This window comes from Tenrec ecaudatus, chromosome 14 (assembly GCF_050624435.1).
Source record: "Tenrec ecaudatus isolate mTenEca1 chromosome 14, mTenEca1.hap1, whole genome shotgun sequence".
Lineage (NCBI taxonomy): Eukaryota > Metazoa > Chordata > Mammalia > Afrosoricida > Tenrecidae > Tenrec > Tenrec ecaudatus.
Window position 1 is genome coordinate 106,253,900 of NC_134543.1, and position 21,897 is coordinate 106,275,796.

Here is a 21,897-nt window from a genome sequence, read left to right on the forward strand (position 1 = left end):
CATTAAACATAGTGATGAATCACAAAAATGTGTAATTATATATTATGAAATATTTGTTTTCTGATGGTCTTAGGTGACTCCTGTGAAGGGGTCGTTCAACCCCCAAAGGGTTGAGATCCACAGGTTGAGAACTGCTGCTCTAGATGCTTCCCTAAGTCAAGAGAAGAACAGAGGAAACCTTCAACAGAACACTGAGCTATATCTACTGGTGATCAGAGGCACAAAGTTGAGGGATCACACCTGGTGGGTGGCTTCCCTGTGATCTGAAGATCTAAGGTTTGGAAATAGCTATGGAGAAGGAGAGAGGGGTGTGTGATGAAACTGCAGAGTGGGATTTAAGTCTGGAAGCATATTCATAGTGTGTGCACCACTCCATACAATTGTATGGATTTCATAAGAAAGATTTGGTTCAAGTGTGGGGCTGATGGTTGTTTCTCTGCTGGATGAAAAGGGGCAGAAAGGAGTTAAAGGGACTGGGAAGACTGAAGCCTAGGACTCATCTCAAACCACACATTCCAGCCTGACATTTCAGACTTCAAAACATTTGCTGATTTGAGAGAAGAGGCTATCTATCTTCTTCCTTCTCAAGACTGGAAACAGCTCTACACACTAAGAAGGTATTAAAAAATATTTATATTTTGAATTACTATCTCACTCCGCTCAATATTTCTGAATACAAGGATAAGGTCTAAGTTTTTATCTCCCAGGGATGAATTTTGACCTAAGAACTACATATTTACATACAATGAAAATAATTAGGCTGGTGAAAAACTCAGATAAAATCCAATATGGTACACAAAAATGTTTATTAGAATAAAGTTAAATGGATTATATCCAAAATTAAAATTATTTCACATCACACGGAGGCTTTATCCCCATTCACTTTTTAAACACTTTTTATAGACTATGCTTTAAATAATTTGCACACCTGTAAACAAATCTTAGATTTCCAAAGATGCAATGTCTCTATGAGCTATTGAACATCAAAATTTATGGAGGGGAACAGGCACTATTTCTCATTGCGCTAAATATGTCTGAAAAATTTTGCCAAGAAAAGTAGATTAAAATAATTCACTTGACATCACTTGACATGAGGCTTTAAGTTATGAAAAGTTTTTTAGTAGCAAACATTACCAATGCTGAGATAAGAATATTAAAACCATTCATGGCTAATTCACTTAAGTGTTTGCATACCTAGGTTATTTTTTTTTATGAAAAATTACCCAAATTTCTTATTAGAAAAGGAGGCAATTGTCTGATTCCACCAAGATCTGAGTACATTCTAAACCTTTCATTCAGGAGGGGAAAAAAAAAAAAGGATACAAACATTCTTAACCCTACCAAATAGGAAGAAAAAAAAATTAACATTAGGACCAACCTTTCAAGCTGCCTTTTGGAAAATAAATTTAAAAACAGAGGTAGATGGTTAAATATTAGTGGTGAACTTACTCAGGTGAGTGATTTTTGTCTCGATACTGGTGCACTCATCAAATTTTAACGCTTGAAGCCAAGTAGTAAATAATTTTAGAAGTGGAGAGTAAGAACACGAGTTATTTTCCTTATGTCAGAGAAGTAGTAAAAATAAACCAGGCTGTAGACCCCCTGCCAGGAGCCCTGGTGACATAGTCATTCAAGGGCTCGGCTGCTAACCAGGTCAGTGGTCCAAACCCACCAGCCGCTCTGTGGGAAGAAGATATGGCAGTCATCTTCCATGAAGATTTACAGCTGGGGAGACCCCATGGGGCAGTTCTACTAGGTCCTAAGAAGGGAGCAATGGTTGGAATCGACTTGACGGCAGTGGGCTTGGTTGATTTGGTAAGACCCCTGTGAGTGATAGGATTGTTTCAAGCACTACGATTCATGCAACTCTGTAAAGTAGGAGAAGGAGCAGGGCCCTAGCTGTGTCTGAGACCAAGCCAGAGCTTCTACAGGCCTGCTCAGTCAAAGTAGGACCGCAGGGTGCCTCGGCGGCGGACGTCGCAGGTCCAGCAGTGGAAGCCTCCTCCCAGGGAATTGGCGTGGCGAATGTTAACCTTAATGGTGCCGATACCTGTATGGAAAGAGAGAGGCCTGGTTAACAAGATGGACCGAGACGGAAATCTCGTAGACAGTACGCCTACAGACTGGTGGGGATCCTGGGATCTGAATTCTTCCATCTACCCAAACCCGGGTAACTTTTTCTTTGGATTTTATTTTCACCATCTCTGTTTGACCTGTTCCATTGTGAATATAAAATCACTAGAAATCCAGCAGATGCTGATGTTTTATCCCGTGGACTAGTCAAAATTCGGTAAGCGGGGTGCAACAGATAAACCTACCAAATGTTCAAATTGGTAAAAAAAAAATAAAACGTCAGGTCTTTTACAAGCACGGTTTAAGTTTGCCAGATGGTTTCTCGCTTTACTCTTTGTTCCGTTGGGGAAACCTAAGTCAACCTGGAAAGTTCACTTTACACACTCCCGTGTAAGCAGAGTTTACCTGACATGGAGGTGACTTTACCAGGCTACCTTATGGAACAATGGACAATGTTAGTAGTAGTTTAATGACATGTTGTGATGTGCATGGCCCATCAACCAGTTGTATTAATGTACTGTGGCATCCATCAAACAAACAAACAAAGCAACATCTCTCTGTAGACCCCTCAGTCAGTTCCACCTCCACACCAACTCGACTTGTCAATGGAGAACTATACTCCCTCAGATTGTTGGGCTGTGAACCGACAGAAGTAGATTGCCAGGAATTTTTTCTGCGGCACTGCTAGGTAGATTCAAATCACCAACCTTCCAGTTAGTAGCCCAGTGCAAACTGTTTACACCACCCGGAGACGTGTGTGAGACATGCTGTTGTATGCTGCTGAATCAATTTCGCCTCATCAAACTCGTAGGCAGAAGACCTGCTCCATGTGACTTCTTAGCTACAGGGGCAGATTGCCAGATCTTTCTTCTTCCATGGAGCGACTGGTGAGTTCAAACCAACCAGCCTCTTGTTTAGCCGGCATGGGCTTGGCCATTACTTGCCCTGGGCTCCCCATGCGAGGGTGCAGAAAGACGATTTGTCTCCTTTGACCAGTGTCAGGAGTCAATTCTGACTGGACAGCCGGCATGTCAGAGTGGAACCGTACTCCACAGGGGCCACTGGCTGACTTTTTGAGCAGTATAACCAGGCCTTTCTTTTTTTTAAATTTTTTTTTTAACCAGGCCTTTCTTATTAACTGCCAGCACAACTCAGGGCCTCCTTCCTCAAGGAGCTTATTATTTCAGGGCAGAAGATGAACTGTAGAGTCAAGAAGGGGTCTATGTTTACCCTTAGGGATGGGGAGGTGGGATGAGTCATTGTGGGAAATTCTCCTGAGGAAGTGAGACTGAACAGGGAGTGAGAAAGGGTTTGGATGGGGCAAGGAGTAGGACTGGGGTGCGAAGTGGCCTCAGGATTAAGGTCAGGCTATCTGTCCCTGTCTTGGAAACCCTATTGCTGTAAGAAAAATTAACTGGTGGCAGCGAGTTTGGTTTGGTAAATGTAAAACACAATTAAGATGCTAAGGACGGAATGTGAAAAAATAATGCAAGATACTTTATTAGTAATTTTGTAGTGATGATACAGCTAAACAAAAATCATAATGGTAATAAAATATATTCAAACAGAAAAAAAAGAAGCGGACTTTTAAACATGTGCATGGCAATCTTCCTCAGCATGCTAACCAAAGCCCCAGCCCACTAACCATTCCCCGCCCACGGGATTTCTTTTGGAGCCTGGCAATCTCTAAGGAAGCTGGTAGTCAGTCGCCCCGGGAGCCGCTGGGGGGTTTCATTGCCAGCAGAGCGCCTCCTCAGGTAGCTAGGAGCACGTTACTCCCGAATGTTTTTGTCAACCGACTTTACTTTATAAAACAAACAAACAAACAAACAAAAACCCTTCTAAATCGTAATAGGCATCTTTCAATATTTTAAGTTGAGAAATAACTTTATAGTCTTCCTAGGCAAAGTCACTGAACCCAAACAATTGTTATTGACTGAAAGCCAGACACCCCGCTTACTGCCCCCCCCCAAAAAAAGTTGACATAGTATTAGAGGCCAAATAGTTTGAGCATAATCTAAAACTGATAGGTGATCAAAAATGGGATGTGAAAGGAGCAAGATAATTTTTTTTGAGTAGTGTAGGTGAGATACGAAGTATAAATTAAATAAAAATATTGAAGTTTCAACAGGAAACTTACGGCCTGGCTTCAGCAGACACTTATGACCCACCAAGTGTACCAAGAGCACATGTATTCCTATGTAATCGCCCATGTGAACTCCCTCTCTTCCACGTTTTCTCCATCGGATTGGAATCACTGGTTTAAACGTTGACTGTCAGAACCAGCGCTCACGCGTTCGAGTGAAAACTATTTAGTTCAAAGGAAAATGGTCTAGATGGATATCTGCGATTGTTTCATTGTTGCTTCGATCGTTTTGTTACGTCATTCAGTGTGCTTACCTGGAGGTCGCTTCTGTCATGGCACCTGGTTGCTGTGACCTACCATGGCGTTGGCCCGACTCATGGCAGCTCCGTGTACAACGGAATAAAATGCTGGTTAGCCCTGTATCATCCCCATGATCGGTTACAGTTGACCGTTATAACCCACAGAGTTTTTTATATCAGCTGGTTTTTTAGAAATAGCTCGCCAGGCCTTTCTTCCTGGTCTTACTGTGGAAGCTCTGCTGAAATACGTTCAGCATCATTGCAATATTCAAGTCTCTCCCTCACAGCCCCTTTAGACTATGTAATGACAATTGCACACGGACTTGGCGACCCATGGGGTTGGTCTGCCCTGTCCTACTGCAGAGCTAGGAGTCCCAATTGACTCAATGGCAGGGAGTTGCTTTTTGCTTTTCCCAAGGACTGTCTCGGGAGCGCTGCAGGCATCTCCGACCTTTCATAAATTTGAAAACTAAAACATGGTCTTTCTACAAAATAGTCATCTGGTGCTTCTAAAAGGAACAGAAAATGGAATTAGATAAATTATACATCAGACCGACAACATTGACTTACTTCTAGTTAAGCGTTTTCGTGTGTGCCCAAGTGTTGCACTTATTGTACATACCCAGCTTTTCAAACATCTTTTGAATTGGCACTTCGTTGGCGTCCACCATTACCCGCTTCTCATCCAGCATTAAGACATTCATGGAAAGCCATTTGGATGACATCCAGAGTGGGTGGTCTGAAAGCAACAATATCATAGCACATCTGTTATAGAATTTTGTGTAAAGCAAGGATTCATGAGGGAAGAATATTACGGTGATGGCCCAACTCTGTTTATTGTCCACCTTCCCCCACAAACTCTTATTTTAAGATTAAGGCAGATTTATCTATAAAGGCCATGAATCAATCCATACCTATCACACCACTTTCTGTTAGAAAGTCATTTTGTGCTTTAAGGGATATTTGTCTCATATTGTTTCCCCCCTAAATTGCTAACATTTGGGGTGTTTCCTGTTGGCAACAGATCCTTGATTATTAAAATGAGAAAGCTATTTGCCCTGTGACTGTGTCAAAGTAAACGTACCGTCTGGGATGACTGGTTTTGGAGGAATAACGATGGTCCATCCTGCTTTCTTGAAAAGATCAATCTGCAAGACACACACATAAACCCAAAGATCTTAAATCTATACATACTCTTTATTTTTAAAAGTTTTATTTTAGAGGGGGAAGGAAAGATGGCGACTGCAGGATGGGGTCCCAGCTTCTCAGATGCCCCCTTTCACCCGTGTTCTCCTTCCCTGCCATCCCCTCCACCCCGGGGGAGGGCTTCACACTGCCCCCACCCCACCCCCACTGGGAAGCCTCAGGCTTGGCCCTGGCCCCGCCCCCCGCCATGCAGTTCCCATCCCTGAAGGCCCATGGCCCCGCCCCCGCTCTGGCCAGTCCGCTGCCGAGCTCCACCCCCCAAAAGTTTTATTTTACTGATGATAGGTATTACATTGATTGATTTTTTAACAGTTTTAGTGACATATAATCCACGTACTATGCAGTCCAATAGTTTGAATGTTACAGTTATTCAATCATCACTGCAACTTTAGAACATTGTATTCATTTTGTGTATTTGTTATTAGCTCCCCATTTCACTCCAAGCACCCCTACCATAACTCTAAGGAACTATTATTCTAGATATTGTCTGGATTTCATATAAAGAATATCATAACACCCTCCCCCTCCCCTAACAACAATAGCAAAATAAAACCCTGAAAAATAAACGATAAGATGGTAAAATTTAGCCCAACGGTATCTTCTTCCATTCGTTTTCTTACGCAGTCTGACAAGGTCACCATACACAACCCTGGTCAACGGTCTGAGGGAATTCAATGGAAGCTTAAATGTGTAGGGATCCTGGAAACGGAATTGGAGATTTCACTGTCCTCCATAACTTTCTACAAACTGGATATGCGGAATTTAAGCTTGAGTGCAATTCCCTCCTCTGATCCTTGATTGTATTATTTACAACCCTTGAACCACACCGCTGATGTTCTTCTGTGTGAGCTTAGCTGACTCTTCATTGACACAGCTGCTTGTTTTAAGACCCCAGACACTGTTCTTTCTTTCTGATAGCCAGACACTATCAGCTTTCTTTCTTTTTTTTAAAACAATAACCCACAACATTCGGACCAACTCAGCTTTCTTCACAACACTTTGCTGAAACATCGGATCTTCAGACTATACCACAACTCTTAGTCCTGATCTCTGATAACTTCATTTATATATAATTCTTATTGAGAAGCTGCTTTCTCAACTGCAAAGAATTAAGTTAAAATTCCAAAACATTTGGCTTATTTTGCCCGAATCCTAATCTTAAAATACAGACGACATCCTCAGATTAAAGTTAAAACGGATTAAAAACCATAAAGCTTTCACCATCAATACCTTTCTCCAGTTTCAAAGACTCAACATTAAAGGCAGTCCCTGAGTTCCAGGTGTCCATCTCCCCAAAGCACCATGCACTGACCACTCCTACTGGACCTTTAACCATCGTGTTTATTTGCCTTCAGCGTTGGCTGAGCGTATCGCCTAGACCACAGATTGCTAGAAGAATGAACAGATCTTTGCAGTATAGCCTGAATGCGCCTTGGAAAGGAAGATGGTGAGACTTGGTCTCATTGTCTCTGGCTAGGTTACCAGGAGGGGCCCGTTCCTGGAGAACGACTTCAAGGGTGGGCACACGACTGTCAGCGAAAACGAAGCCCTTCGATGAGCTGGAGAGACGCCACGCTACAGCCAAGGGCGCCAGCACAGTGAGGGTGGCGAGGCTGGTGGAGGACTGCTTTATCTCAGGTGGGTACAAACTGGGGGAGCCGAGGGGATGGCACTGAATAAATGTGCCCTCCCTTTGAAATGACTGAGCCAAACCGCACTCACAACTAATTCTCCAGCACACGCATCTTCACCTGCTTCACGCACAGTTCTGTAAATCATTGACAAGCTTTGAGCCTTTTCTTGGACGAATCAGACTAATGCCGTGGAGTTGATTCTGACTCGTGGACCCTATAGGACAGAGCAAAACTGCCCACAGGGATTCTAAGGCGATCTACTTACGGAAGCAGACTGCCAGAGAGAGTGGCTGGTGGGTTTGGATCAGCCACCACTTTGGTTAGCAGCTGGGTGTTTTAACAGCTCCCCCCCCCCCCCAACCAGGGCTCCCTGTTGCAATGAAATACAGTTAGCTAAGAAAAATGACAAGATTTTCTCTCTAATAAGAAAAATTCAAGAACGTCTTTCTAGGTCAAACCCTCCGTCGGTGCACTCCATCCTCCTTCAAGCCTCTCCTGTTAGTGTCTATCCCGTGTCCGTGACGGGGAGAGGGAGGTGCTGGGCTGTCAAAGAACCATACGGCTCCTTGAATGACTCTTACTGACAAATTCAGTCGTCCATACAGTCTACATTTCTGCTTAGCAGACCAATGAATTCGGTCACAGTGAAAGGAGGACGTCACCCTGATCAATGGAAAAGAAATGAAGCGACATGGCACGATAGTGTACACGTTTTAAAAGGCCCGCTCCAGCCTAGCACAGCACACCAAGTGACTCACTGCCCCAACGGAAGGCAGGAGGCTGCAGGTGACGGGCGAGACCAGCTCTAGGGCAGTGGCTCGCTCTGCTCCTCCCTACCAGGGGGCTGGCCAAGGAGGCAGAACCCACTGGCGAGCAGAGCAGACCCCTGTTCCCCCGGGGTCATCTTTGCATCTCAGCTGCTGTTGCTGAGCCTCTGCTGCAAGTTAGGACAAAACACCATTTCGGTTGGGTGACACCTTGAACTTGGGACTTAGATGACAGCAAGCAAGCCGAGGTCAATGCCTGGTGGCACTGCAGTCAAGACCTTGATGGCACTGTCTACGGCTCAGTGTTAGATGTCTGGTTGCCAACACTCAGCGCCACCCGATGTTTGAATGGCACGGAGCACCACTGATTCTGTCGCTTGGAAGCACATAGGCACCGAGAAAATGCTTTACATAAAATTGGCAACTACTTCTGTTGCTAGACTTTATTGCTCTGCCAGAATCCTACACAGGGCTCGGGCCTCTTACCTGGTGACATGGTCTGTCGGGGTTGGAAAGCACAAGGCCAGGTCCGATGATATTGAAGGTCGCATCGATGTGCATTGGATTGGGATCACTAAAGGAGATGATGTGCACTCTGTAGTCTGGCGCAAGATGCCGACGCATCCATTCGATGCCCAGGTAGTTTGTAACCTGGAAATAAAAGGAAGCCATGCAGTGTAACCACCTGGTTCTACGTTTAGGTACCCACAGATGCTCAGGATGAAAAGATTTTCATTTAAAAATAAGAAGCACAGTAAAAACAGTGTAAAATTCCAGACACAGCCCTTTCCAACCTGGCTCCTCTGAGCAAAGATATCTCTTCCAGCTCGGATGAAGTCAGCAGCATCGAAGCACGGCTCGAATTCAGTTGTGACAAATTTTCCCTGAGCAGCCAACCTGTGCCTGTCTGCCACCGAAGTGATGGGGTAATCCTACATGGAGCCATAAGAAACACAGAACATCTTGGTACACGAATGCCATTTATCACGCAGCCATGACTAAGAACGGGAGTTTACATTCACCATTTCCTTCACCAATAAACACTACACAGTCCTAGATGACGACATGCTGATAATAGTGATACTTCCTAGTCTTTCCATGAATGGCCCAAACACAGGTGCTATAAGGACACACACTTCCTTTCTCTGTGAGTTCTGTTCTGGAGACCAGGTTCTCTTTCTAAATGAACCACGTGGGACTTCCCTAGTCTGTGCCCGAGGGAGGCTTTCGGGAGCCTAAAGGGACCTGAGGTTATAAATAAAGCACTGGGTCTAGGACCTCGCATGGTAAGGACAAGTCTTACCGGCTACCATTATTGCTGCCGTTTGTATCACAAAATCATTTACTTTTTCTGGCAGTTACATAATCTGCTGTCAACTTGCAAAGGGGTGGAGTCTATCCTGTCAATCAGGTCGCAGCTTGATGACCTCATTCGGAGGCTCCACGGAGATAAATAGCTCACTGGGAGGCCGGATACACAGACTCTCTGCTGGACATTCCTGACGACAAGAGACATGGAGCTATGCTGATGGAACCAGAGCCTTGGAGCTGGAGGAGCCACGTGGAGACCCACGCCAGTGGTACGATGCTTCCACCGCCACTGGATCTACAAGACTTTCCACACACTGGCCTGCGTTCCTCCTTCACTCAGCATCATTGCATGTGTTGAGTGAGTCTGAAGAGGAATTTACAGACGGGTATCAGACATATATGGGCTAATACTTAGGGGCTTGATCAGAACTGAGCCGGGATGTTTTCTTAATATCCAGTTGCTCTTTGATGATATAAAACTCTTATACACATGCGTCCACCTGGATTTTGTTTCTCTAGTCTAGCCAGACTAGCACGCTTTTATTTCCATCACCAAACACTCATTTCCAAAACAGCAGTGAGTGCTCTCAGTGTCTGACGTGTACACTACATACAAAGAATCAGAGAATCTCAATCTTGGCCTTTGTGGTACATCTGCAAAACTTACTCAGAAGACTGCCTGTCATCCGGGACTTACTTGGTCATAGAGCTCATTGGCCATGGTGGGCTTGGGAGCCGTTGTCCACTTGGCCCCGCGGTGGAAGTAGTCTTTGATGATCGACCGGTACGCGCGGTATTCAAAGAAGCGTGCACGCCACGCCATGGGCGCCTCGATGATCTCATTTCCCACGACGATCAGGATGTCCCGAGGCATCGCCCCATACAAACCTGTCAGGTCAGAAAGGTGGCAGGGCAACCTCAGGAATGCTCATTTACAAGGCAGCAAAGTCCATATACAATGATCCCATCTGCTTGGCAAACAAACAGCATCTCTACACGTGTGTGCATGCATGTAATCATTTGAAAATGGAAACACCTAGGATGGTACATACGAGGGCGCAAGCACGCCTTCTATGCAGAGGGCTGAAGCCAAGTAATAATAACAATAATAATAAAAATAAAACTGAAGCACTAGGGTCCCTGTTCAGAGATCCTGAGCTACAAAGTTTCCACCATATGTAAGTGCCGTGCTTGCTACACAGAAACGGTTTCTTCCTTGAATCCCAGGATCACACAGTGACGGTTGGAGCCCGGAGTCTTGCCAGGGCTGGAAACAGTTACCTTGAACCCAAAGAGGTGCTCCTTCAAGTAGAAAGAAAATGTTTTGAGAAGGATGATGCCAACCGATGTACAAAGGTGCTCGACACGATGGACGGATGGATCGTGCTAAGAGCTGTTTGAGCCCCCAATAGAATGAACAATAAAAAGACGGTGGTCTTGCAGCAATGCTGGTTAAACATAAAATGAAAACGTTTGTTGTCTTCATTTCCATTCTTGAGGCAAAGTCGATGAAACCCACACTTGTGTGAAGAAATGATTCTACAGTTTAGGAGAGGCCGCTTCTCTCAAAGTGACCACAGATTTGCGACGGCACTTAGAAGGTCTTGCTCATCTCAACAAAAAGCAAACACAGGTTCCTCAGACCTGAATACTCTTTGAAGTCTTGTGAGAGATTAAAGCTCTGAGAAATGACCAGGCCTTTCTCTTTACTACGCAGCAGAGAGAAGACATTAAGATTAACCCTAGCAGGTGTAGCAATCAGACTCCCACTTACCCGTAGACTCGAAATCAGGAGTTTTATACTTCAAAGACCAGTCAATAGGGTCAGGTCTCCTCACTGTCACTCCTTCCATCTTCAAAATATTGCACATTTCTTCAATTTCAGCCACAGCCTTCTTCAAATGTTCTTTGGGAAAATATTGGCCCCCGTGTTTCTGGTAAAACGGCCAGTACTTCTCATATGTGTTGGCCTAGAAGCAAAGAGAAAGTCAAGAAAACACTTCCAGGAGAAACATGCGAGTCCTCCCAAGTTCAAAGGCATGTAGAACATATCCGAACGAAGGCCAGGTCCTGCTCGGGGTGGGTCCCTGGCATGGGGCACACCGTCTCTTTGGGCAGAAATGCCATCCGTGGAGCACAGAGCCCTAAATGCCCTTGCTGTCAGGAGTTCTCGCACGGCTTCTGCCGTGGCAGCGCGCTCCCATGCACAGCGTCCCTGTGCTCACAGACTGGGCTGCCTCTTGCCCAGTGTTTACCTTGATGCACAGACACAGCAAAGGGTCAAAGGTGCTCTGCTCTCCAGTCTCAAGGAAATTCAACGAGAGAACAAACACAGTGGCACAAGAGAACGGAGACACACCTAGACGAAGTCAAAGGGGCCCTGTGCCATGGCGGGGCCACGCCTGCTGGACTGGCACCTGGAAGGCTGTGGGCACACCTCACCAGCTGCTCGGAGACTCAAGGGAGCGCTCTACTCCGGCCACTGAGCGGCGACAAGCCGAAGAAATGGACCTGATGGGAGTCCATCTGTCTTTGCTCTTAAATAGGGAGCCAAGAAACCCAGGGGAATACCTGTACTGGGAAATAGTTCTTTGTGGGAAAATAGGACACTCTCTTCTGGAAGGTCAAGGGCCAGCCTCTCAAATAGGCTTTGTTCCTCTTAGAAACCCCTTGTTGATTTTCTGCCCAACAGAAAAGCACTTGGCGAAACTGTGTGGCAGGGCGGGCAGGCCTGCTGAGGGCCCCTCCCACCCTGTCCTTTCTTTTTTTTAAAACATTTTATTAGGGGCTCATACAACTCTTATCACAATCCATACATATACATACATCAATCGTATAAAGCACATCTGTACATTCTTTGCCCTCATCATTTTCAAAGCATTTGCTCTCCACTTTAGCCCTTTGCATCAGGTCCTCTTTTTTCTCGCCTCCCCGCTCCCCCCTCCCACATGAGCCCTTGATAATTTATAGATTATTATTTTGTCATATCTTTCCCTATCTGACATCTCCTTTCCCCCCCTTCTCTGCCGTCCGTCTCCCAGGGAGGAGGTCACATGTGGATCCTTGTAATCAGTTCTCCCTTTCCAACCCACTCACCCTCTACTCTCCCAGTATCGCCCCTCACACTCCTGGTCCTGAAGGTATCATCCACCCTGGATTCCCTGTGCCTCCAGCTCCTATATGCACCAGTGTACAACCTCTGCCCTATCCAGTCCTGCAAGGTAGAATTCGGATCATGGTAGTTGGGGAGAGGAAGCATCCAGGATCTGGGGGAAGGCTGTGTTCTTCATCGGTGCTACATCGCACCCTGACTGACCCGTCTCCTCCCCGAGACCCCTCTGTCCACCCTGTCCTTTCATTAGCTGTCCCCCACCACCTGCCCCGCCCCGCCCCCCATCCAAGCACTTGCAAGGCCTCGGCTTCTTCTGTCTGGAAGAAAGTGAGGGAACCGAGAAATTCCAATCTTTAACAGCTGAAAACATGCTCCACACTTAGAAGGTTCCAGAAGAGATCATCTGCTCTTTTAGTCGACAAGACCGTTGGATTAACAACAGTGGACAATTCCAGAAGCTCCGTCAGTTGGCTAAGGAAGACTTGAACGAGACTTGAGTGAGGCTGGCTTTTAAAAGAAAACTCTGGTATTCCTCATTTTCTATCTAAATTCCTAGTCAAGTGAAAGGAACTATATATAGGTGATGCTTCTTGATGTAGTTTATCACAAGAGAGCAGAATTCCAACCAGGAGATCCAAGCTCCAAGAAAAAGCCATGGCCCGCCATCAAAAGACTGTTAAAGCAATGTATATTCATGTAGTGTTTTAAGTATTGAAAAAATTTAAAGTGGTCTCTTAAGTGTTTCTATCAATCAGATGCTCAGCTGGCCGTCCTGAGCCAGTCCGATAAGAGGGCTCCCATCAACCAGGCAGCTTCAGAGAATGCTAAGTATTGGACAGAAAGGGGACACTTCCAGGTCTAGAAATGAACTCACCTCTAAGGCTTACTTTTCAGCCCAGCAAGAGCCCGGGCTTGAGGGGGAACAGCAACACTAGCGAGGAAAGCGAACCTTCCAACAGTCAACCTTTGAGATGGAGCGGGCAGCACGGACCCAAGGACGACGTTCAGAAGGGGTAGGAAGGGCGGGATGGAAACAAACACGGGGACACGTGGGATGAGTGATGTGACGCTGCGGCAAATGTGCGTGAATTGCTGAGTGGGAAATGGATCTGCACTGCACACCTTCATCCATGCACGATAAAGAGGTGTTTTTTAAAAAGCGGGAAACCTGCACGACGGGATAGTGTATTCGAGTGTGTCCACTGAGCCAGACGTGCTGTTGAGTCTATGAAATAAAGTAAGCACTCGGTCTTCTTTCACAGACAAGGCAAGTGGCTCAGGGGAGCAGCACGCACCTTACTTCCGGGACAGGCCAGACTTGAACTCGAGACCACTCGACTCACAAGCATTGCATCAACACGACAGTGGCATCAAACTGGAACTCAGACAGGTCCCTGGCAGTTTTGGCTCCAAAGGACTCCGCCATATCCGACTAGTTGTAACGTTATTAACCTGATGTGTAAAAATGCTTAGAACTTGCTCAGCACGTTTCTTACTGTTCCCAAAGACGACGCTCATCTCAACGGGACGAAATGTCCAGACGTCTAGCTCTCTCATGTCCAAGACGGTAGCTAGATTGCTTAGTGTGTGCTTCCATTTTTCCTTCAGGCTGCTAAGTATCAAACAAATGGGAGCAGATCTGCCTTTTGCTGGTCCAGGATCTAGTTTTACATCAGGGAGGCTGTAAACAAGCCTGATGCGTGAGACAGACAAAGCGGAACAAAGAAGTTACGAAATAAAGCTTGCCAGACTCAGCTCTAGGGGCCACATTTTGCCTGCCGCCTGTGTTTGCGGGTGAAGTCTTCTGGGAACGCCAGCGTGCCCGATAGTTTCTGCCTGACCTGCTTTCTCACGGCAGTGGCTGCGTTTCAACCCTAACGTACTGTCCACAACGAGCCTGAACGATTTCCTACTTGGCTGTGCGCACGACTGACTACCTGATGGTTCCCACTTCTCAGTCTGGCCTCGCTTTGCTTTTGTGGCCCTACAAGCAAACAGCAGTCTCGATTTCTGGCCCAGAGAAAATGTTACCATCATTAAACAGTTGAGTTTTTTTTTTTTTAAATAAAGCTCAATCCACACTTAAAAAAGTGGGGCGAGGGTGGTGACTTCCCTGTTTTCCCTCCTGGGAAGTCCTGCCGCAGAGACCAGAAACAGAATAATAATGACTCTTTATATTCTTCTCAGACACAGCCTGAGAGGAGGCCTCCATTCACCACTTCGTCCTTCTCATGCCAGGCACATCGCTTCCATTCTCCTCCAGGACAAGCAGCCTTTGAGATTGTAACACTGGGGCGACAGATGTGCAGCTGCATCGCACTGCCCCAAACCTCCCCAGGCATCCTGCCTGACCGCTTGTGCACAGCAAAGCTTGTCTTGATAAAGTAAACTTTCCTGGGAGAAGAAAAGTATTTAAACATGTGTGAATGTGTTTGTGTAGTCTAGAAACTGGCCACGGTTGGACAAAGTCCAGATGAGCGAAGCTGGAATTGTCTACAGTTCGTTTATAGGCCTGTCAAAGTTGAGTTAGCAAGCCTCTACTGAGTGATTGCAAATTAAAGTGCATCCCATGAGAGGCATCTATGGCACAGAGCGATCAGCCGCACGAGAACCTGGACAGCCCTTGGGAGCCTAGAATCCTTCAGGGGAGTTTGCCAAACAGACTCCAAGTACATGACAGTGTGTCAACCTTGATTAGTCTTGTATCTTTCTTTATTTAAGAAAGATAAAAAAAAACAAGCGGGGAGCGGGGAAGGAAGGGGAAAAATGAGGAGCTGATACCAAGGGCACCAGTAGAAAGCCAATGTTTTGAGAATGATGATGGCGACAAATGTACACATGTGCTTGACGCAATGGATGGATGTGCGGATTGTGATAAAAGCTGTATGAGCCCCACAAACGTGTTGCATGAGCCCCCAATAAAATTATTTAAAAAAAGATAAAAACAAAATACAAAGTATGTATCTGGTAGGAAAATAAACAACATCATTTTAAGAAGCAGTCCTCCTGACAAATAACATTCTCTCGTTTCCTCAAAATTTCTCTAGCACTTATATTTTACAACATATCTTATGCTCTAATTATCTATAAACAGCTATATTCTGTTTTATTATTTCCAAACGGATGAATTTTCCATGCCATTTTCTCCAACTAGAAGGTTGGATTTTGTCTTAAAGAAAGCATGTACAGTGGAACAGCAAGGGAACTGAGCAGTGAGGTCCCCAGGGAATGTTGAAGGTGGACTTTGGGGCCAGGGCGTGGTGCCCCAACAGACTGGACTGGAAAACACTCCTAAAGGCCAACAAATGATCCTTGAACTAACTGCAAAAAAGAAAAAAAGAAAGCATGTGTATTTTGGATTTATAGTTGGACACTCAAATTGTGCAAGGGACTGACTGGCTCCAGGACCCCTCCAGATGCCAAGGTCTGTGGATGTCGATTCTGACCCTTGAATAATACAGGTTTGAACCGCAGCTCTGCGAACATGGGAATTTGCTTTTGATGTGTTTTTTTTTAAACTCACTGTGATGCTGAACGAGCAGTTCATCTCCCTATTAAATTGCACATGTCAAATAAATAAGATTAGACATTTCTAGAATTTCTCCCCTATATTTTTCAAACCATGTCTTTTGTGTCAAACCATGCAACATCATGGGGCCCATAGAAGCCCCACTGGTGATGCCGAAATCCAGGGTAAGGACTGGTGAGATAAAGAAAAGGAATTCCCGAAGCCCTACCTGCATGCAAGCCTCGCACTTGAGAAAAAAAAATCCTTTTTAATCTTGGGTTACAGCCCCCCTCCCCCTCCCTCACTCCCTACTGATGGTTCAGGATGTACTGTACTTGCATACAACCGAAGCACATCACACATCTCCTATTACACTTCCACTCATCTCTAGGATTTATAATGCACAATATAATGTACCACACATACTTGAGTATAAGCCGACTCGAATATCAGCCGAGGCACCTAATTTTACCACAAAAACTACACTAAAAATGTGCCGAAAAACCTGGCTTATTATACCCGAGTATATGTGGTAAATGCTACATAAGTAGTGATGTATGCTCTCTCTTCGCCTCTGTGGGATTGCTTAGATAATTGTATTGCTTTTTCCCCAACCCCAAATACCTGCCATCGGCGTTTGGTTGAATTGGCAGATGCTGAACCTGTGGCTGTGTAGGGCCCACCGGATGTTTTTTCACCCTCCATACTGTCCTGGCCCACAGCACAGACCAGAAACAGTCGGACAGACAGACGAAAAGAATGCTGCTGATGGTACCGATATCCACAGCCAGTGTGCTTGCCATTGTGATTATTATGGTTTCTGTACTTTCAATTACTTAGCATGCTGCCTTTGATCTTCACGTTGAATCCTGTCAGGCAGACAGAGAGTCTGAACACAGGCAGGCCCTCAATTATGAATGAGTTCTGTTCTGAAATGCCTTTTCGTTGAATTTGTACGCAAGCCAGAATAGGCAGGCACAATTCATGTCTAAAGTCAATTACTTGTTTTGGTAGACAGTGTACCTGCTTCTGCTTAAAAACATAAAACAAAACACTCCCAGGCACATGGGATCCCTTTAACACAGTAGTGCAGTAATTGTACTGGTGATAATGCTCTGGAGCATGTCACAAAGTCGTGCCTGCTTGTCTTACGGACCGTATTTATTATGAGAGCCTCCAAAGAGTTGGTGGCAAATTCCTACTATCTTTTCATTCCATCTGCCCACAAGCTTTTAGACGCTTTATAGGGACTGGTTTGTAAGTAGGGGTTTTCTGTTACGTTGGGCATCTGTAACCTAGTGCCTATATCTTCCAGTCTACTTGGGCTCAGACATTTCCGGAATCTTGCATAAACAAGGTCAAAGAACTGATTAAAGGAAGCGAACTATCAAGTTTTTATCAAACACCTAATTGATTCCAGGTCTCCTGACTTTGGCATAGTCTACTTTCCGTGGCGACCAGACCATTACAAAGTCTAAAGTCATAAGTCAGGTGACAAAGAACTCAGAATGCCTGAGAATTCTGATTCTATACTATGACACAATATAAAAGTCAGTGATTTTAAAGGCCAACGGAAGGATAAACTGGAGCCTGAATTTCACATTTTATGCCACCCAATTAAAATGGTTAGTGGATAGAGTACTAAAGACCCTCCCTTTTTGAAATATGTAGATAGCTTGCATGCATTTGGAGCACTGGCCCAGAACCCAGAGCAGTTTCAAACAGGATGAATACTTTTCTGTTACTCCGTCTTCCAGGAACCATCTCCTTCAAGTCTGGAGCACATCGCGTGGCCGTTGCTTTCTCTTGGTCCGCACGGCACTCCAATTGCGCGCTTCGCCAGGTGGCTGGCCCAACGCATTCAGTGCCAGGCATTGTCCCTGGGAAGCCACCCTCTCGCTTCAAGATAGCAATTCCTTTTGTGTTCATACCTGAGGAGCCTTGGTAGGCAAGATGCTAAAGAACTTATTTCCTCAGTTCCTATTCGGAATAATAGTGTAACCAGTCAAATTTAAGTACCGTGAAGATCTCTCTGACCCACTAGTCTCAGCAGCTAAGTGGGGTCTAACTGGACAGGACACCTTTCTGTAGGTGGCGCCCTCGGGCAGCATACATTCCACGGCCACGGAGGCCCTGGCAACACTCCCCATTAACAGAAGGGCACTGTACATTTTGCCAAGTAAATCCTGAAAGGCTTTGTGAAAGGTGCCAATGGAGGTAGGTAGTGGAAAGAGAATGGCTGGTTATCTTTGGACTGCAGATAAGGACACGGGAATATTTGGGGGAAAAAACAGGTGGGAATGACAGCTTGTTGGGAAAAAGTTGTCTAGTTTGGCTGATATGGGGTTAACCTATAAAGGCTACTGAAAACCAGGGTGGACCACGAGAGGAGAAAATGACTCAAACAGGAATAAGTATCTGCTAACCTGCCACACTAATACACAATCTGTTAAATCGGGGGGTTCAGAAAGTTCTTAGGGAAAATCCCATTATTTTAAACTATTTTTTTTTACAAACTGTTGAAGCCCTCTCATACAGAGGTCTCCTTCGCCCCAAGATTAATATATAAACCATAGCCCTGTTTTCTTCTAAGACTTTTGTGGTTTCAGTTTTCACATTTAATCATCCCCTAAAATTAATTTTTGTATAAAGAACATTGTTTGCATGTTTAATTTTTCTGAACCCTTGGCAAGGTGTTTCAACACAGAAGAACACGATTTAAAGGAAACACTTGTTATAGACCTTATATTCTGAGCCAAGGAAATCTTTCCAATTTAGAGATTGACCTCTTTTCCTAAAATAATAAGCATAATAATTACAGAATAATCAGATGGCACCGTAACTGTTTTTCAAATATACCAGGGTAAGTGAAAACGAGTACTGCTGTAAAATCATGGAGCCCTTTGTTAAGCAAAAATATCCACACGTGAAGGAGCCATGCTAGCATGGTTGGGTAAGCACAGGGCTGTTAAGGTTCCCAGTTCAAACCCACCAACCTCTTCTCAGGAGAAAGGTGAGGCTCCTGTAAAGATTTACAGCATCAAGACTCAAAGGTCAGTTCTACTCTGCCCTAAAGGAAGTTTCAAAAAACAGCTATTAGAGGCTTCTGAGGGAAGCTCTCCTCTTGGATCTAAGGGGCCCTGCAGCTCCCCTTTGCAGCCCCTTTGTTTCGACTGGAGTTTTTTTCACCCCCGCATAGGTGCTCTGGAGAGCAAGACCGTGGATCGCTAAGCAGACTTGTCTGTAGTCATCCACTGACTGAAGAGATGTGCTTAAATGTTTGCTTTGGCGTAAACCCGTGTGTGTGAGTGTGAGTGTAAGTGTGTCTGTGAGACCTGGTTTGCTTTGGCATAAACCCGTGTGTGTGAGACCTGATTTGCTTTGGTGTAAACCCGTGTGTGTGAGTGTGAGCGTGTGTGTGTGTGAGACCTGGTTTGCTTTGGTGTAAACCCGTGGCCACCACACTTTTTGACTCTCGATGACTGGGATGGGGAGTGGTCGGATGAGAGCCAGATTAGGAAGGCTCTTTAAGGTCTTTACCCTAAGCAGGGGGAAACATGCAGAGTAGAGGGGTGAAGGGAACTGGATGAGTCACATGATCAAATTCAGGTTTTAAAAATCACCGGTGGCAGATGGAAGGTGACATGGAGCGGAAAAATGGGCAAGACATTTCTAGGCGTTTGCCACTAATAGCCTGGGTAGAAGACAAGATCCCAACGTAAAGGAAGTGCCAGAGAGGAAGGAGAGGAAATGGATATGCGATTCACTTTGACAAAAGGCTTATTGGCTCCTGGAGGCAGGGTGCGGATGAAATAACAGAAGGGAAAAATCAAAGGTGATTTTTTAATACGAGAAACAAGAATGGTCTGGCTTTGGAGGATGGCTCGAAATTCAACTGTAGCCGTGTGGAATTGAGGGCGTGTAGAGCCACATCTAGGTACAGGGTAACGAGCTGCTCTAGACTGCAGTTAGGAAGGAGATCAGACTGCAGATGGGAGTGGAAGCTAATAGCCAAGCGACGGGAGCCCAAATCCAAACCCGATCCCAACATTATTATAGGCGGTCAAAGAAGATGTGAGGGATTGTCAACAACCGGTACTCCCAGAAGCGGTCTCTCAGAGCCCAAGGGAAAAATTTCAAGACGGAAGGGTTTGTCATCAGTATAAACAGTGTCAAGTGACGGCATAGTGGGTTACCCACTGGGCTGTAACCACAGTCCGCTCAACGGTTCAAATCTACCAGCTGCTTCTCAGGGGCAAGGTGAGGCTTTCTGCTCCTGTGAAGATCTGCAGCCTGGGAAACCCACGGGGGCAGTTCCACTCCGTCCTATTGGGTCCCCTTGAGTTAGAATGAACTCAATGGCAGTGGGTGCGGCTTTGATTGGAGCCACTGTATTTGGGAGGTCGTGTGAGAGCAGATATAAAACACGCTGGGTGTGGTAACCAGATTGCAGAGGATGAGTGAATACGGTTACTTTACCTTCACTTCCTCGGTGAAGGGTGGGACACAGGCGTTCTCTGCTCTGCCCACGATCACTTCCTCTAAGGGATCCCATTCGTTGTAAGAGGAGACTGGGCAGTCCTTGGGCAGAGGATCAGTGGCCTTGTCTTCAGCTGCGCAGGCGTTCCCGGAGGAAGCTGGCGCTGCCTGGGTGCTCTGGAAAGTTCGCTGCACCCATCCTGTTAGGTTTCTTCCAAGCTTTTGAAAACAAAGAAAAGATTACAGTGTAGCCTTGTATAGTGTGGGGCTGGGGGTGGGAAGAGGAGGTGGAGTGTAAATCCACAATCACACAAGTCAGACACTTCAAATCCTTTAGGCAGGGTATAAATATAGATGGTAATGATACATAGCTCACCAAGAAGAGGTAATGATTACTCTCTTGTTGATCAGCAGGTTATCAATTTATCTGCATATATGTTAATGGGTATAATTCTTTAAACCCCGCTCCCCCCCCAAAAAAGGTTTTGTTCCCACTGACCACAGACTGCCACGGAGGACCCAGAATGGGGTTCTGCAATCAAGCCCTATGGGAAGCACTTCAGACGCACCAGTTTCAAACTAAAGAGCCGCACCTCACATTCTCTGGCGCCTCAATTCTGAGAGTGACCAAGGGCCATCTGCGCCGCTTTACAGATGTCCACAGTGCCCACGCGCAGATAGGGTTAACGCACGCATACAGCGAAACCAAAAGGAGCCGCCCAGAACTTCGCAAGCGCTCTTAAATCTGCAAGGAAGGTCTATAAAACGGGAGAGCGCTCATCGACTTACGTAACCCCCCTGCCCCCCATTTCTGCTCCACTTGGCTGCCTTAGGAAAGGGGCCAGAGCAGAGCTGGGGACTGACAGCTGTCCCGCAGGCAGTTGCTGGGGGAAATGAAGCCGCCCAAGCTATTCCTGTCCGGGCGTAAGGGAGGGTCTGCAGGCGCGCGCTCGCGTCCCAGGGAAGAGGAGGGCGGGACGGGGCCAAAACTGGGCAAAGACGGAACGCGGTCCAACTCTTCTGACCACTCGGGCCTCCATTAGTACACGTGGGCTCTCTCGTTCCCTAACACCCCCCTCCATTCCTCCCTCCCACATGCCCCCCCCAATATCCCTAAACCCTATACCCACCCTCGACCCTGAACGCCACCACCACCTAGCTTGTTCTCATCAGTGCCACTCGCCGTCCTTGCTTATTGCCAGACCCCCCCACTGCACCCACCCCCTCTCCCCAGGGACGCTCGGATGAGCGCAGCCGAGGTTCGGCAGCGGAGCGGGGTGAGCCCTGCAGAGACGACCGCACCCCCCACCCCCACCCCTGGCGACGCGCAGGGTGGGGACGCAAAGCGCGCAGCCCTTTCCCAGAAGACCACCAAGTCCCCTGCCACCAGCCCGGGCCTGGCAGGGCTTGCCCACCCGCGGC

At 46.2% G+C, this 21,897-nt stretch overlaps 1 protein-coding gene across 1 annotated transcript; it reads right to left on the reverse strand.

Annotated features, from left to right (window-relative positions):
- Window positions 1-868: 868 nt before the first annotated feature.
- Window positions 869-20,605, reverse strand: GATM (glycine amidinotransferase). Its single transcript, XM_075530940.1, has 8 exons — window positions 20,476-20,605; window positions 11,151-11,346; window positions 10,074-10,264; window positions 8,860-8,997; window positions 8,552-8,716; window positions 5,543-5,606; window positions 5,081-5,197; window positions 869-2,050 (listed from the first exon to the last, which is right to left on the reverse strand). The coding sequence occupies exons 2-8, from the start codon at window positions 11,245-11,247 to the stop codon at window positions 1,938-1,940; spliced, it is 885 nt and encodes a 294-aa protein (XP_075387055.1). The 5' UTR covers window positions 11,248-11,346; window positions 20,476-20,605; the 3' UTR covers window positions 869-1,937.
- Window positions 20,606-21,897: the final 1,292 nt, after the last annotated feature.

Excerpts from the sequence above, each read along its gene's own strand:
- GATM (XM_075530940.1), bottom strand. The coding sequence starts at position 11,247 with ATGTGCAATATTTTGAAGATGGAAGGAGTGACAGTGAGGAGACCTGAC. Across the intron at positions 10,265-11,150 it reads TCCTGATTTCGAGTCTACGG|GTTTGTATGGGGCGATGCCT; the intron begins GTAAGTGGGAGT and ends CTGACCTGACAG. Across the intron at positions 2,051-5,080 it reads AAAGATGTTTGAAAAGCTGG|GTATCGGCACCATTAAGGTT; the intron begins GTATGTACAATA and ends CTTTCCATACAG.